The following is a 17,473-nucleotide window of genomic DNA, read 5'->3' on the forward strand; positions in this document are numbered from 1 at the left end:
CACATTACGCTTAGCCTCAGCACAATTTAACCTGTGTAAATTACCATTTGGGTTACAGGGAAGAATATACAGAAAAACTGAAACTGCAGTTTGTATTTACCTAGGACTATTTTAGATGCTTTATAATCATAAAGCAAATATGCATCTTGTGCATTAGTTACAGAAGAGGAATGTCACACCCAAAAGGTAGCTGTAACATTTTTATTGACTTTAGAATTCTGTCCAACTGTAGTACTTGAATACATCTCCAAAATGACTCACACCACTACAGCAGGCAGGAGGTGGAGTAAGGTTAAAATTACACCATTATGAAGAGTACAGGCTTACTTCAGTAGCTTCATAACAGAGCCAAAAGGTGCCAAGTTCTCACATGACTTCATCCATTTTTGCACATTGGCTGGGGCAGCATTTGCACTACCTGTCTGCTGAAGCGCACACCACGCAACAATGTCTGCTACGGTGAGTTCATTTCCCACCAGCCACGCTGTCTTGCCCAGAGCAGCATTCATAGAGCGCAAGACTGCTCCTTTTTCCTTACTGCTACCTTCTTTTAGCTGGAAGATGGCGGTATCGACCCAGCTGTCAATCAAAGTTGAAGTAACTGCGTTGTACTTCTGGCCAAACAGGGAAAAGAGAAATCTAGCGATGTTCCCTTCTCCTTCAATAGGGCACATTGTTTGAACGCTAAACTTCATCTGGGGTTTTGGAACTGAAATTAAGAAAAGAAAAAACTGAATACCACATGGTAGAGAAGTTAAGTCTAATGGTAATTCTGTGATATATTTTATTTGTGATGCCAGTGACACTGTTAACATCATTAATCTGATAGACAATTTTCAGTTTTCTTAGTCTAAATACTTAGACTAAGGCAGGAACCTGGGATACTGGTTTTCATAAACTTCACTCAAATCTCCCACTTAACTTCTACCTAACTTATTTGTAGAAACTGAAAAACACTTCTATAAAAAAAATCCTGTGGGTACAACCAACTGTGTAAATGCCACATGTATTTTAATAGCAGGAACCACAAAAAAGAGTCTTCTTCATCCTCTGTCCCCATCATTGCTGACAGCTATAAAAAGAGAGCAGAAACGCTTTTTCTGCTGTATGTATCCTTTATGTGTCAGCACAAAGACAACAAAGCATCTGTTGTCAAGGTTTTATAGCCCAAGTTGCAATTTTTTCACCTACTGTAAAATATTGGTCTACAAGTTAACTTCATTCTTACCATCCTTCCAAATAAGAGTAAAGCCCAACTGATACTCATGACGTGGCTGCTTCGTAGTCTGCTCTCCAAAGCATTTCATGAGGTTTTCTGGCACACTTTTCACAGATGAATGCGTGTGAACTGCTGATAGTATTTTAAAGCGTTCACAAAGCAGACTGTGCAGTACTAGTAATGATAGTGGAGGTAGAGAAGGGTTGGCGTTGATTACAACATCTTTCAGGGCACCATAATCCTGAACAGAAAGGAAAACATTCAGCAGGTGAGACACGTTCCAGATCAGACTCTGAAGTAGCGGTGGTTTCATTTGACACCAAAACGTACCTACCCCTGCATGCGTAGGTCTGAAATTCTAATGATATTTACATAAATCAATTAAATCAAGTTTGGATGTTTAAAACTTGCTTAAACATTTAATCATCTTCCTCAACAAATAATTCAAGAACATGACTGAGGTAAAGACTAGTCCAATCTGAAGCCACAGTTAAAATTTCCAGTTTGTAACAAACAAGAGAACAACTGTCATAATTTCAAAATTAACCGTTCTAGCTTGGAATTATATCCAAATAGGAATATGTAGGATTTAGTATTTAATCAATGTCTGGATCTATAATCTGGATGCCCACAATGAAATGGTGGTTGTAGGTTATTTTACGGCTATAAGACTTGTATACTGAGTTCTGAGTATCCCAGGGTTTAATGCCACCCTTCCAATCCTGAAAATCTGAGAGCAAAGAAAGTATCTCTCAGTGTGTATGTTCAACTAAACTTACCTTCCCAAGCATCAAATCTAAGTCTGCTCCATTTGCTGTCAAAGGGGAACCTTCATCGGTTTGAATGATATTAGTTACATCAAAATCAGCATCTGGGGTTTGGATCATCTTTGAGAGACCATCAACAGCACTCTTCAGTTCATACAAGCGTTTTAGAATCTCTTCCTGGCGGGATTCAAGTGCTTGAAGTGATGGGTCAACTTCTTCCTACAGGAGAGGAAAAAACAACGTCACATAAACCTTTGCTCAGCTCAGTGTCAAAAAAGCCTATGGCTCACTTGACAGTAAGTTCTGAAAGACTTCAAACACATTCAAATCATGAGAACACCGTGGAGTAGTGTCATGGTCTTAATGTCTTACTAGTTCCCTCTCTTGTCTGTACAAATGTCATGAGAAATGGGTTATCTAATCAAGTCTCTGGAATCTTCCTGCCTAACATATTTTTTTGAACTACTAGCTACAGAAAACTCTGCAATATAGTAAAAATCAGATCACAAACACAGAAACTTAAAAGTTGGCAGTGAAATGCTAAATTAAAACCTGAAAAAACAAAGTTAGCTTGTCACGATTCTCCTTGGCCCAGAAGAACAGACTGGTAGAAGTATATGCTGAGGCTGCTGAACAAGTAAACTTTTTGACAATTCAGGTAGTTAATAAAAGTAAAAAAACCCTGCAGGTTTAGATGGATGGTGTATCATACGAAATCATTCTTGGTAGTCATTCTTGTTTCAGAGAATATATAGAAAAAAGGACCATAGACTTTGCTACATGTTAATCCCAGCGCATGTTTCTGTTATTTCAGTTACCTTACGCTATCCCTTTTAAAAGAGGAAAATCCTGTAGGAGGTTTTAAGTCTACAAACATACAATAATGTTAAAGAAAAATCTTTACAGAGATAATCCATTTCTAAGCATCCTGAATAAGGATTAACAAAACCCAAGCTATCAACCAAGCTTCCTTCTTGCAGCCTAATGGCTAAAGAGAGACGAGCAAGGTACCAAGTGAAATCTTGATACCCACTTATACAACAGTCACAAAGACAAGACAGAAAAACACCTCTGAAGTGACCGTTATTTGGCTAGTACACACCTCCGAAATAAAAACCACTCTCAGAGGACACCAGTACGTAATACTTTGCTGTTGCAATGGGAGGGCATCACAGTAAGCATTCCTGTGAAGTCCTGCCCCAAGCCTGCTCCTACCCAGTGCTTCCCCCAGCAGCCTGGCACAGCAAGCACTCACAGGGAAGATAGGAGGCATCAAGCTAAAAATGGCCACGAGCACCCTGGAAGAATTCCAAGCATTGCTGACACTGGAGAGAGGCTGGCGTCAACTCCATGTATGTAACGTAGTATTCTGAGTTTTTCTCTTATTGAAAACACCTAAGGGAGCCGAAAAGCAGCGGCTGTGTGGCTGGCTGGCTCCGTCCCAAGCGCCACAGGGCCGAGAGCCCGCAGCCGGCAGCGCGCTGCAGCGGGCAGGGCCGAGGCCTGCGAGCCCCGCACCGGCCCCGGGCTGGCTCGGCCCCGCTCAGCCCGCCGCGCCCAGGGCGGCAGAGCCCCTGACACCGCGCTGAGCATTACCGACGGCTTGAAATATATCCAGAGAAACTCCCGGCGCAGCTAAGCTCATTGAAGCGGGCGTCGCGCTGCGGCAGTGCCCAGGCTGGAAGTGCGGACCGCGGCCTGTACCGGCCTCCCCCCGCCCGGGCCCGGCCCTCCCGCCGCCCCACGGCTCCTACCTGCGGCGGCGGCGAGGCTGCGGGTGAGGGGCGGCGGTGCAGGCTGGGCAGGCGGTACATGCAGGTGGGCAGCTGCTCCGCCAGCACCTCCCCGCCCACCCTGTGGAAGGGCCTCAGCCGGTACATGGGCATGGCGCCTGTCGCCCGCACCGCGCACCCGCGCCCGGCCCACCGCCGGTCCCGCCCGCCCGCGGCGCCCATTGGGCCATACGGGGAGCACTCGCCTTACTGACTCACCCGCGATCCAATGAGCGCTGGGGGATGCCGCACCGTCTCCTTGTCTTCTTGCTATTGGCCAGCGTGAGCCACGGATTCGTTAAGCGATAGGGCGAAAGGCGCAGCTGTCGGTGCTGACTAGGTTGCCTTACTGGCCAATTGATGTCAAGGGAGGTGCTAATTTGTTCAGGACTGGCGGGCTCTTTTTTCCAGCGGCCAATGAGCGCGCGGGGGCGGAGCCTGCGGGAAGGTGATGCTGAGGGGAGCGCGGCGCGGCCCGCTGGGTCCCGATGGATGCGGCTGCGCCCTGGTGAGCCCCGGCCCCTCTAGCGGCGGTGGGTGCGGGCTGCCCCTCGCCGCGCTCCCTCCCCTCCCTTTCCCCTCCCCTGCCCGGGCTGCCTCTCCCCACGGGAGGCTCGGGGCCCCGCTCCCCCGCGGTGGGCCGTGCCCTGGCCACCGGCGCCGCTGCGGCCTCCTGGGCCCGGCTGGCTTTTCGCTTCCCGCCCTGCCCCCCGACTTGCTCGGGGCAGCCCGTGGGCCTTCCCGGCAGTTCCGCACTGGATGCGGCCACCCGGGGTGGGGGTCGGTGTTGGAGCCCCGCCTCGCCCCTGGGTGCCGGGGCCAAGCGAGGGGTGGCTGGGCGAGACCAGGCTCTGACACCCCGTTACGCTGCCGTGTCTCCCCCCCGCCACTTCTCTCTTTCAAGCCTGCAGCCGGCCGGAGCCATCAAGCCCATCGACCGCAAGTCCGTCCATCGGATCTGTTCGGGGCAGGTGGTGCTGAGTCTCGGCACTGCCGTGAAAGAGCTAGTGGAAAACAGCCTGGATGCTGGAGCCACCAACATCGGTAACCTCATCTCATCGTAACTTCATAAAGCTTCGTAGACTTCTGAAGTACTTGTTCTTCCTCTAAACAGAGCCCATAGTAACAAATCTGTGCAAATACCATCTGGGCCACGCATGTTTGTGGTGGTTCTACACTTCAGGCAGATAAAGCATTTTGAATCTCCAGCTGGGCACTTAGAAGCATATGATTTTGTCTTTGTTATTTTATTTGTAGCCAGTTTTGATGTTAAATAAGGTGTGTGGCCTGTACAGGAGTGGTGACTGGGCTTTACGAGCCGGTGGCCTCATGAAAGCAGTTAAGGCAGGGCTGCAGTTTCCAGAGGTTCCCAGAGGTGCCAGGGTGATAGCTGGCATAGCTGGGAAAACTGTTCAGACAGAAGTGCAATGAATCTGAGCTGTCTGCAAGCACAGGCTGGTTGCACTGGATTGTCCTGACTTGACAGCTACGGGGATTTTTTGCTGCTGTTGTTCAAACTTGACATGGAAAAACCATTATCTGGTAAAGTTATTTCTAAGTACAAAGCTATTACTGAATACTGCGTGTGAGCATACAGAATTAAAAGAATAAAGCATACAGAATAAAATACTTGTTACTCAATTTTGTAGATATAAAACTTAAAGATCATGGAGCAGAACTGATAGAGGTTTCAGATAATGGAGGTGGAGTGGAAGAGGAGAACTTTGAAGGCTTGAGTAAGTTGAACCTTTTTCATAATTTATATTTGGACATTTTGAAAGAATATTTTCAGTGAGAAAGCTGCTTTTTTTTCTTAAACAAATGTCCTAAGTTTAATGGATACTCAGCTTTTACATAATGCACACATGACCTGCAAGACTTGGGCAAAACGAGACTGGACTTCTGTAATGCTATCATGGTTATAGTTCTTGTAGGTGAGAAGTAGACTTTGATTTGATTGCTTATTTAAGTGGAACAAATAATGCAAATAGAAGACAAAGTCCTATAAATGTTAATTTAGATTCATTCATGTTGAGTCATCAGTCATTACTGAGGGAGTAAAAGCTTTGTGAAAGTGACTGCTTTTGAGAGGTGAATTTTAACCTTGAATATTTGCTGAAAGTGAACTGCCTGGCTCTCAGATTTTCCATTTGCTTTGCAAGTTGCACAAAATGGGAGCAGAAACAATACTATATGATAAATGTAACAAGCCATTGCAACAGAAAGCTCTTTCTTTTTTTCATATAATGACTAGGGATCACTTTCACTATAAGCTATTAGTGACTTTGTGTGTTCATGGTATGTATTTGGTACATCAGAAACACACTCTGCTACTGTTCCAGGACAGGGAAAGCTCAGGGGTGCTGCTGCTAACAGTTTGTTACCTGGTGACTAGGCTGCACTGATCATGTAGGTTGAGGCCTCGTCAGCGGTGGTTGTGGCGGAAAAGGGTTATGCCTCTCCGCTATGTGCCGTGCACAGCACTGCAGCTGCCTTCTTGCAGGGCAAAATCTGTGAAAGGTGTATCGGTAGCAGGGGCAGGTACTGTGTACTGCTCTGAGGCATCTCGGAATGTAAATACCCATTGTGCTGTATGAATTTTGGGTGTAAGTATGGAGTAACAGGTGTATCTGAGGATTTTAAAGAGTTCTTGCTTATAGGAAAAGGGAACATTGAATTATTTATTTGGTCTCTAATAATTATGTAAAATGCAATGAACAATACAGAAGGTTTTTTTGCTTCTTGATATGTATGCAAAATCTTCTTGCATAGACCACTGTCACTTTGAAGTGAAATATATATTCTAAATATCTTTTTCCAGCTCTGAAACATTATACATCAAAGATGCAAGATTTTTCTGATCTAATACATGTTGAAACATTTGGGTTTCGAGGTGAAGCGCTGAGTTCACTGTGTGCATTAAGGTATTAATATTAACCTTCTTATTAGTAGAAAGTTAGTATGCACAAAAATAACTGAAGTCAGCTTTTCGGTTTACCATTATTGATAAAATGAGGCTTTGGAAACTTCCAATTCCTTAATGTTAGGTTAGTTTTGAGTGGTAGATTGCAATACATCCTGAGCCCTTTCCAACCAATATTACTCTATGATTCTAAGCACCTGATTGGTCCTTTTATGTACAAAATTTAGTGTTGCTTAAGTATCCAAATCTTTACAGGATGGAACTGTATACTTGCTTTACATCTGAGGATCAGACACTTATGCACTGTAATTTCTAAGTGCTGTTTGCTAGGCTATAACTCATAAAAACTGTAATTAAATTTCTCCCAGACAAACTATACATTAGAAATAACACAGCTTTTATACTCAGCTCTGTGCATCAGGAATATCCTGCTGTTACGTGTTAGTATAAGGAACAGAGTGTCTAACAAAACCAGACTTTAACGTTGCGTTTTATGGGAGAACAATGAAAGGGGTATGAATTAAAAATGTTTGCGTCGTACCTATGAAAATGTTACAGTACTCATCAGGTATGTTTTTAGTTGTTTGTGGTGAAGAATTAGTTTTAATTAAAGGAATAGTATTGGTGTAGTTTCTATGACTGATTAGGTCATGAGGAATGGATAAGAAAATACAGTGCTCAGTAAATAATTTTGTTGCCTCTTTCTTTCCATTAGTGATGTCACCATTTTTACCTGTCATAAGTCAGCAAAGGTTGGGACTCGTTTGGTATTTGATCACAATGGTAAAATTGCTCAGAAAACTCCTTTTCCACGACAACAAGGAACAACAGTTAACATACAGCAGTTGTTTTATACTTTGCCAGTGCGGCATAAGGAATTTCAAAGAAACATTAAAAAGGTAGGTTAGATCAGAAATTATTAATTCAAGTGAGTGTCATACCCCGGGATTTATTCACGGATGGATGATATATGGTTCTATGTAGAAGACATTAATTGTGTCAAACTATTCCATGCCTGTCATATATATTAATTAAATAAGAAAACAGTCTTCCTGTGTACTTTCCTCTTCTGTTTTGTAGTGATTGGTTTTAGAAGTACGTTCTCAAATTTTCAGATTTTTGAAAAGAATCAATATCATGATCACTTTTGTGTATCTTAAAACTAGGGACTGCTGTTTTATGGCTAAATATCAATGGCGTAAACATGCTGTTTGTTTTTAAAGCACTGTTTTTCATATGTGTGTACATAGTTTATTGAGTTTATAAAGATTCTTAAAAATATTACTCTCTCTCCAATCCACTTTTTGTGTTACCTGCAAATATTGTATATTTTGTTTATACATTTTTGTTTCAAAAAGAGACATTTCACATAAATGTGAACTTTCTTTTTTCTTTAATAGGAATATGCAAAAATGGTCCAGCTATTGCAGGCATACTGTATTGTTTCAAAAGGAGTGCGGATTAACTGCACTAATCAAGTTGGCCAAGGAAAAAAAAGCCCTGTGGTATCCACTGCTGGAAGTTCTAGTTTGAAGGAAAACATTGGAGCAGTATTTGGGCAAAAACAGGTATTACTTTTATTACTGAAAAGGGAGATAATAGAGCTTTATAGAGAGATTTTTAATACCTAATAAATAGAGGGGCTGTAGGAAACCTTTAAACTGTAGGATGGAGCATGTGTTGACTTCTAGCACGCCCTACAGGTTGAAAAAGGAGGAACAGCGCAGCCTCCACAGATTTCCTTGATGTTTCTAAATCTGCTTAGAGATGTTTTGATGGAAGAGAAATTATTTAAGAGACAGGGTTATTGCGTAATATCATTTCGAAGCCAGTTTTATGAGCTGTTGTGCCAGCAAGCCTCTGAACGTTTGTGCTTTTGAAAAACAGTATGGGCACCAAGGTCTGTAAGTCACTAGAAGAAGCAATTTCAAAAATACCCTAAAAATGGTGTGATGCGAAAGCCTTAATTGGGAAACAGAAAACTGAGGTGTTTCTAGCTTTTGCAGCCTCTTCCTATGAAGCTTAAGTTTCATTAGTGTTCTGGTTAACCTTTAAATGGGATTGCGTCAGCCCCTGTAGAGGTATAGACTGTGACACTTTCTACGTAATAGTTATAAAAATAATTGTTATCCTCTAGGAGGGAAGTAAAGATGAAAAAAAGCATGAAAACATCCTTCCTACAGCTGTATTTTACAAGGAGTATTGAGTGGTTAGTAGTTGCTGGTTGTTGATAAGCACTTTCTCCCTTTGCAGTGGGAATGTAGAGATTTCAAAGCCTGTTCATGCTGTGGCTGAAAGAAGAGATGAAAGATGTAACTCTGTCTTGCCCCATAGCAACAAGCATCGCTGAAAATTCAGTGTTACCTGAATAGAATGTTTAGCTTATAGCCTGCTTAGATATTATCAAATACTTAAATGTAAAACCAGTACATAATGCTCTAATGACAGAAAAATAATAGTGGCATGACTAGAAAAATATTTGTGGTAAACAGATCTGTACTTAGGCAGCTTGTGATTCAAATAATATATCTTTTCTAATAGTTTTGTTGCTCTTTCAAAAGAAATTTCTGTTACTCTTTTTGCCTTTTGTTTTTGCATAGAACTTGATTAGGTCAATGTATGTAGCTGGAGAGTCCAAACTGTGTCAATCATGTTGTTGTTCTGTCTACATATATTTTAAATTAAGGGTCTGGAGTGATATCAGAGGATGAGCACAGCCATTCATTAAGGCGTTGTTTCTGTTTCTCAGTAAGCAGTGCTACTGTCTTCTAGTAAGTTTGGATATTTTGAGTATTTGCCTTTCAGCACACTTGAAAAAACCCACGATTTTATCAAATGGATTTTAAGGCTAATAAATAATAAAATAGAAGGAAAGAATCTATTAATTTTTAATGTTTCACTTCCTTTTTTTTTAGTTGCAGAGCCTCATTCCTTTTGTTCAGCTACCTCCTAATGACGCTGTTTGTGAAGAATATGGACTCAACACCACTGACATGCCACAACATCTTTACAGGTAATCAGAAAAGTACAAACCTCTGTTGGCAGTGCAATCTTACCATAACCAAAAATGAAAAAAAAAAAAAAAGTCTGGTGGTTAACAGTATTAAAAATAACTAAGAATAGCATAGTAGATATTAGTGTACAGTTTGGGAAAGAGCATGACTTGATTCATAAAGTTAATTCAGGACCAAGATTTTGCTAGTCAGATGAGTGGGAAGATCAAAATGACTACTCCTTGTGTCCTAGTTAGTTACATATCACCGTAGTCTTCTGCTGAATGTCACTTTTGTCAGTTTCTTGAGTAACTGGATGGATAAATTGTATCAGTTGTTTTTATATGTATATACTGTATTTCTTCATTAGTGTTACTGTGAAATGGTGCAAGATGAATGTAAATCAGTTTGTGTAAGTAAATTGCCCTTTACTTAGCGTGTACTTTTTGTTCTCACTGTACATGAGATCAGCAAGTGAATGTATCAATATCTGCCCAATGACAGTTCACAACTCACTTCTGCTTTCAGAGCAGGAGAATTACAAATGCCATTTCTTTTGAAATCAGAGTGAGCAACTTTCTCAGTTGTCTGATGCCTTTTAGGAGCTGAATGTCTAGCCTTTGTCGAATAAGGAATTGGGAGAGGAAATACGTATACGTATTTACTGAAACTAATAGTGTTCTAGCCCCTTATAAAATACTCTTCCATTGAATATGCTCAGAGTCAGAAACATTTATTTTGCTTTGCTCCTCCATTTTACCTTACTGTTATGTTATTATTATTCAACAGTATTACAGGCTTCATTTCTCGCTGTGATCATGGTGTTGGAAGGAGTGCAACAGACAGACAGTTTTTCTTTATCAACCAACGTCCATGTGATCCAGCAAGGGTGAGGTTTTTGCTTTTCTAACATCACCAGCACTGACTTGTTTGATGTTCTCTGAAAACCTCTGGATTAGTAGCAGATACGTGTATTTTTGGCTTGATCCTGCAAGTTCCTGTGTCTCAGGTTTTTGTCTTCATTGTGTCTATTTGTGTGAACAAAAGCTTGATCATACAAGGTATGATTTAATTCATTAATTGTTTTGGAGAGGGTTAAATAACACTCTGGTGGGAAATAGAAGATAATAGTATAGATATCTATTGTTTTTTCACCATCTCTGCAGGTTGTCAAGCTTGTGAATGAAGTTTATCACTTATACAATAAACACCAGTATCCATTTGTTGTCCTTAATATTTGTGTAGATTCTGGTAAGTTATGAATAATTTTCAGTAACTTCAGTAAAGGCCATAACTTCATTGAAGAATAAATTATATTTATTTAGAGAATATTGTAACTTTTAGCTGTATGACTTCCTGTACTGTGACAATTTTTTGACCTACAGTTGGCGAGGGAGAGAGATGGTATAGCTGTGGTTCCACCTTTTTTCCCCTCCACTTTTTGTATACTCAGAAGTAATTTCGTATCTCGGGTAATGAGAAAAAGGCAGTCTTGTGGTTAGCTTAAATACAGGAAAACTTGTATCATGTTATTGTACAGAACTGGCTTCTGTTTTGTTTGCTGGAATGCTGAGAAAGTTCAAAATTTCCTTTGGGGACATACTGTGAATGTTAACTGTGGCTTTGGTTTTAATCCTGTGAAGTAAAAATGGAGGGTAAAAGGGCAGAGAACTGATCTAAGAGTGGAAATGATTTTTTTTTTTCATTTATAATGTGATTGTTTTTCTTTGTTTTTTTAGAGTGTGTTGACATCAATGTAACTCCAGACAAAAGACAAATTTTACTTCAGGAGGAAAAGCTTTTATTAGCAATTTTAAAAACGTCTCTGATGGCGATGTTTGGTAGTGATATTAACAAACTGAATGTCAATCAGACACTTCTTAACATTGCAGGTAGGACACAAAATGTGAAAGTTTTGTGTATGACATATGGTAGAGAATTGAAAATGGAAAAATGTGCTTGCAAAAATCTAAAGAAGAAATGAAAAATATGTCTGGCTGTTAATTGATAGACCTTTCAGGGCAGATTTTTTTATGTAGTAGCTTAAATTGAAAGATTGTTGTTGACATCAAATAATAAAGAAGGACCCTAAGCTGTTAAGTGATCGTTACGGGAATTATGCATGCCAGCACATGATTTACAGTCAACTTTATGGGGAAAACATTAATACTAAATTAATAATGCTTGAAAAAGATTTCTTCCAAGATATTGGAAGAAATCTGTGTTTCCTTTATTTAAATGTCCTTGAGAAAGAATGGTTAAGGTCTCATAAATAAAATCTAAGATTTGAAAATGAGTTTATTGGATTTTGAAATTTGATTCTTTACGATAACTACAGAAATTGCTGCTAACTCTTGTGACTATATAATCTTTCAAAATTGGTTTTCACTGTTAACACCACCACATCTTCCTCACTTCTTTCAACAGGACCCCTTCTAATTTTCTTTTTTACTGATGTATAGAATCAGTTGAAGCCTGATTCTTACTGTTATTTTAAATTAATCTTTAGTAAAATACATGTCAGCCTGACATTTGTGAGGGTGAAGTCCTCTCATTCAAGTCCTCTACAAGTCACATACAGAACAAATGTCTATTATGCCAGCTCCTTAAGCAATGGATTTTTGTAGCGACCATTAAAGTGTAAGAGCTGTTGACTCTTCATTGTCATTCGGTTGTTAAACTCCTGATAATATAAATAAGCGTGCTGATTGGCCTTATTGCAGTTCCAGTTTAAAAAGATTACAAATTCATTCATACAAGTACTATTAAGTTTCTTAAAGATGTAACTGCCTGTCTGTTAGATATTAATGCATTTCAGCCCCATACTCAGTTATTGTCTGAAGCTTAAGGGCTCCATTGAGGAGTTTACTATTTTTATACCTCTTTTGCATTCCCTCTACTAAAGCAAATAACTTAATTCATGTTTCCAGCTAACTTAGAATCTTGAAATGTTCTTTATTCTGGTTTTATTAGGCAACCTGATGAAGACACTTCCTGAAGAGAGAGAAAAGCCTCAGGCAGAAATGCTGCCTGATTCTAAGACTGAAAATCCAAGTGGTGAAGGAAAAAGATTAATGAGTCTTGCCAGATTAAGGGAGTCATTCTCTCTCCATCAAATGACAGAGAGTAATTTTCAGAGCCCTAAAAAGGTAAAACAGCAGCAGAGCTCCCGTAGACAAATGTCACTTGATACCACTTTGAGTACTGTAAAGACTCAAAAGTCTGCCTTGACTAAGGAGCCTGAGAGTTGTCATGAGATGGACTCAAAGATGTCAATTCCCAGCAGATGCTTGAGAAAATCAGAAGATAATGCAGATTCTGGATTCTGTAGCATTTCTGAGTCAGATGCCAGATGTAGTACACCAGAAGCTGGGAGTTGCACCAGTATTGAAAGTGTAATTAATTCTTCTGAAGAATTCTGTAGCTCGGAAGAACAACCTCAAAATGAATGTCTTAAAACTGTTGGATGTAGTGAGCAGTCATTGGAATGTGATGTTCAGGTCTTGGGTGCTGAACATAAGTTAAATCAAGTGAATGACTGGACTAATCAAAATCAGTTATCTCAAGAAGCCAGTAGCTCTTTCCCAAGAGTAAGATGTTTGAAAAGCAGAAGCTTTAAAAGTGAAGCATGTGACTTCAAGGCAGGTAAATGTCCTGAAGCGAAGAATACCGTGAACGATATGCCAACTGTTGATGTACTGGTAGAAGTTAAAAAGAAAACTGTGCCACTTGAATTCTCTATGAAGGTTTTAACAGAAAAGGTAAAAAAGGTAATAAGGCAAAAACAGAAAAGTACAGAAACACAAAATTACAGAAGATTTAAAGCAAAAATTAGTCCTGGAGAAAATAAAGTAGCAGAAGATGAATTGAGAAAAGAGATCAGGTACTTTCACCTTCTTAACATATTCTGTTCATCAATTAATAAAAGTACTTAAGGAAAAGTATAAGACCTGTCTTGGGGGTGGGCAGAGGCTTACATCCACCTGTTAGTTTTGAACATATCTTTTATTTAACATACGCCATTATAATGTCCATTTAACAAGTTACTTTACCTGACAGACCAGCTGTTTGAACTAAGTGCAAACAGAATGTGGAAAAAGACACCAAAAAGGCCACAGGCACCATAATTTGGCTTAGTTCAGACTTGTAATTTGCAGTGCGGTCAGAGAAACACCAAATGTCATGATGGATGAAAACACTCTGAAAAGACTGCATAAATCATATTTCTCTCTAGTGCAAATTTGAAATTTGGTGAGACATGGCTGTGAAAATAAGTTACATTCAGGTGGTCACTGGACAGTAAAAGTCTATGATTTTGGATTTAAAAAAAAAAAGTGTTACAAAAGCCTTCTAATTGCAAAAAGAAGGCAAATACGTCAGCTGCCTTAATTCAAAACCATAATGCTGCCTCCAGTGTTACTCACTTGGACTATCATCATGCTGCCCGTTTCTAATTTTATTATGACTAGTGGCTGTATTTAAAATGGAGAATCCCAAATGAATCCTGTCTTAGTGATGGATTGTGTTCTGCCAGAAATGGCTTCATTAGTCAATGGTAGATTTCAGATAACTGTACTTCACATTCATATTCTGCTTAAATGAGATTATTTTTTCTTTTTTCTTTAAAGTGTGTTCTGCAGGGGAGAAAAGGATCTTTTCGAGTTTTACAGTCTAACATGGTAACTGATGAGGTGTAACTCATAATCTGTTTATATTTTCTATATGCAGTAAAGAAATGTTTGCAAAAATGGAAATCATTGGCCAGTTCAATTTAGGGTTTATAATAGCAAAGTTGAATTCTGATCTTTTCATAATTGACCAGCATGCTACTGATGAGAAATACAACTTTGAGATGTTACAGCAACACACTGTTCTTCAAGGTCAGAAGCTGATGGTGTAAGTATTTTCAGTGTTTTAACAATAATTAAGTTTAATTCAGTGTTTCAGAGGGATATCTATATGTAGTATTTCACACATTCAAAATATTTAAGACAAAAGTTGTTTTTATGCTCTGTGTTTCAAAGAGTCAATCTTTGTGTGAAAAATAAATTCCAGATAGTCTTGTAGCTATGCAGCAAGTCAGTGGTCAAACAGATCTCACAGTGGGCTTACATGGCAGCCCACAGTTTGGTAAGCGTGGTCATATAGTGAGGGTGCAGGACACTGTGATTGCAACAAGGAGTGCTGCCCAACCAAGTTCATTCTGCTGAGTAACACTTGGAAGTGATCTGCTCAGGAGTGAGATTTTTAACAAAGCTAAGCGAGATGTTTTAATCGGGTTCAGAAGCAATCTAGAGATACTAATATAAAGCTCTCTATCTTAAGTAGTTTGTACTATGTATCTATGCAATACTGTATTTTCCTCTTTCAGGCCTCAAAATCTCAATTTAACAGCTGTAAATGAAACTGTATTGATTGAAAACCTGGAAATATTCAGAAAAAATGGGTTTGATTTTGTCATAAATGAAAATGGTGAGTTTCGGCCAGAATTGCTGGGATTAGTTCAACTGTTTCATATCATCTATTATGCCAAAATCCCTGTTGGTAGTTATTAGAAACTTGGAAATTATGTGCATTGTAGTATATGGTTGGTTTGGTTTTTAAGACTTGGGAGTTTGTGGTCTCTACGCTATTTAACAGAACATTGTAGAGTATTTATCTCACCAGCTTTTTACAGAAGTTTCTGAATACTCTTTGGACTCACTATTTGATTATATAACTGGATGTGTATTTTCAGGATGTGTTACGTCCTTTTGGTTTTTTATTAGTACAGTTGCTGGTCCCAGCAGGGTTACATGCAGGCAAATGATAAATCTAGTAATTTTAAATTAATAGATACATTGGTAAAGTATGTTCTTTGGTTGTCTTTGTACTTCTGAGCAAACTGCATAACCGCAAGCTCCTTATTCTTTTCCTTATACAGCAAGAGTAATGCAAGTGCCATGTATTAGCCATTTTGGTATTTGGGAAGACACTACAGGTTTTTTCCACATCCTTCCTTCCAGAATCTCCTTTTTTTTTTTTTGTCTAAAATGTTATTAATTATCAATCTCTTACCAACAAAAAATCTTTAATTATTTTGTAGTCACGTAACCTCAAAATAGCTTCATTAAACCATTTGTCTTTGAAATTGAAGGGTTTGTCAGAAATTGGATCCATCTGCTTTTTAAGTTTGCAAGCAAATTTTTTTTGTTAATGTTAAAAGGGCATTTGTTGTAGTTACCACTCTGGTTAGTAACATCCATTAAAAGACTAAATTTAAACCTTAGCATATATGCAGATCACATCATATTAATGTATCAAAGTAGCTTCTCAATTTTCCTCTCAAGAAGTAATTTCCTGTAGTGTTCTGTTTATTAATTATTGCAAATCTTTCAGCTCCTGTAACACAAAGAATTAAATTAATATCATTGCCAACAAGCAAAAACTGGACTTTTGGTCCACAAGACATAGATGAGCTGATCTTCATGTTGAGTGACTGCCCTGGAGTCATGTGTAGGCCCTCCAGGGTCAGACAGATGTTTGCTTCTCGAGCTTGCAGGAAGTCTGTAAGTACTGCACTTGATGTTTGTTTTCAAATAAATACTGGATTTTCTGTTGTATTTTAGGTGGCTGTATTTCTATATATGTTGCAGGGAAAGTTCATTTACTGTTGAGTGTCAACAGCTAATATCCTTCCTTTTGTTCCTTGTGTTTTTGTGTAGCGTAACTTGGGAATATTTTCTGGTAGTTTTATATTTTGTTTCAAACTAGTACACTTACGAACATACTTAGCTGTATTTTGTCTTCTGATCATCTTGTAGGTCTTTCTGCTTTTAATGCCTTGCACAGTATTTATATGCTTTAGTAGCTGAAGTACTGTTCTTATCTGTGTCAGTTGTCAATATGCAGAAAGAAAACAATTGGGTTTTTTGCTTTGACTTGCAGGTGATGATTGGAACTGCACTGAACGTGCAGGAAATGAGAAAACTGATCAACCATATGGGTGAGATTGAGCATCCCTGGAACTGCCCCCATGGAAGGCCTACTATGAGACACATAGTCAGTTTAGACTTGATTTCACCAGAATAAGTCAGTTTGTTTATTATCATTTTCGATTTTAATTCTTGGCGGTATTTTGAGCTTTTATCCTGACTCCTTTGAGTAAAGAAAATTTTAGCCAGTGTTCAAGAAGACAGTAACACTTCAAGGCGTTCAGCAGGGTTTCATCGTTACTCCTATCAAGTCAACAGTATCAACGTGCTGGATTGAATTTGTATGTAAATAACGTTTCTTTTATTGCAATTTACTGTGTGTATTACTTATTTTTGCAATCAAGTCTTTTAAAAAATAAATACAAAATGTTTATATATAAGAGTAGATGAATGTCACAGCAAATACACTGATTTTTAAAAATAAGTGGAATGTGAATTTGTCTCTAGCGACGCCATAAAACAGACATTACCTTTCTGGTTTTATACAACCTGTATATGAAAATTTTGAAGAAAACATAAATGATGCACAAGTGAAAATACTTCTTTCTTTTACCATATATATATTTTATACTAAAGCTGGGGTTTATTATCTAATCACTTCAACCGTTAATATGGCATTGAATAGTTAACTTACTGGTATCGGTTTAAGGCTTGAATAGAATAATTTATCTGGTGTATTTACTTTTAATTAGCGTTGTTCCCATCTGTATTCCAAACAATTTTTATTTTTCAAGGACAGGGATTCCTTTTCTAAGAATGAATGGGGAAAAAAGATGTGTCATGAGGCACTGCCCACAGGTCCGTCCAAATTCTATCTCAGAATCA

The 17,473-nt window shown here is 39.1% G+C and overlaps 2 protein-coding genes across 4 annotated transcripts; one reads left to right on the forward strand and one right to left on the reverse strand.

Moving 5' to 3' along the window:
* Positions 1-187: 187 nt before the first annotated feature.
* Positions 188-3,923, reverse strand: AIMP2 (aminoacyl tRNA synthetase complex interacting multifunctional protein 2). The gene is made up of 4 exons (XM_055805304.1): positions 3,741-3,923; positions 1,999-2,205; positions 1,229-1,460; positions 188-709 (listed from the first exon to the last, which is right to left on the reverse strand). Exons 1-4 carry the CDS (start codon positions 3,870-3,872, stop codon positions 324-326), a joined length of 957 nt encoding a protein of 318 aa, XP_055661279.1. The 5' UTR covers positions 3,873-3,923; the 3' UTR covers positions 188-323.
* A 258-nt stretch (positions 3,924-4,181) lies between these two features.
* Positions 4,182-17,028, forward strand: PMS2 (PMS1 homolog 2, mismatch repair system component). Of its 3 annotated transcripts, none has more exons than XM_027779061.2 (15): positions 4,182-4,266; positions 4,663-4,802; positions 5,408-5,494; positions 6,580-6,682; positions 7,397-7,580; positions 8,082-8,249; positions 9,597-9,694; positions 10,464-10,563; positions 10,841-10,925; positions 11,414-11,566; positions 12,648-13,557; positions 14,403-14,570; positions 15,046-15,146; positions 16,053-16,222; positions 16,602-17,028. In XM_027779061.2, exons 1-15 carry the CDS (start codon positions 4,247-4,249, stop codon positions 16,743-16,745), a joined length of 2,631 nt encoding a protein of 876 aa, XP_027634862.1. In that variant the 5' UTR covers positions 4,182-4,246; the 3' UTR covers positions 16,746-17,028. The 3 variants fall into 3 exon arrangements, 2 of the variants coding, with proteins under 2 accessions (XP_027634862.1, XP_027634872.1); XM_027779071.2 differs by having other exon boundaries at positions 12,648-12,823; positions 14,497-14,570; XR_008747386.1 differs by lacking the exon at positions 16,602-17,028 and having other exon boundaries at positions 14,497-14,570; positions 16,053-16,092.
* The last annotated feature ends 445 nt before the right edge of the window (positions 17,029-17,473 follow it).

Source organism: Falco peregrinus, chromosome 5 (genome assembly GCF_023634155.1).
Source record: "Falco peregrinus isolate bFalPer1 chromosome 5, bFalPer1.pri, whole genome shotgun sequence".
NCBI lineage: Eukaryota > Metazoa > Chordata > Aves > Falconiformes > Falconidae > Falco > Falco peregrinus.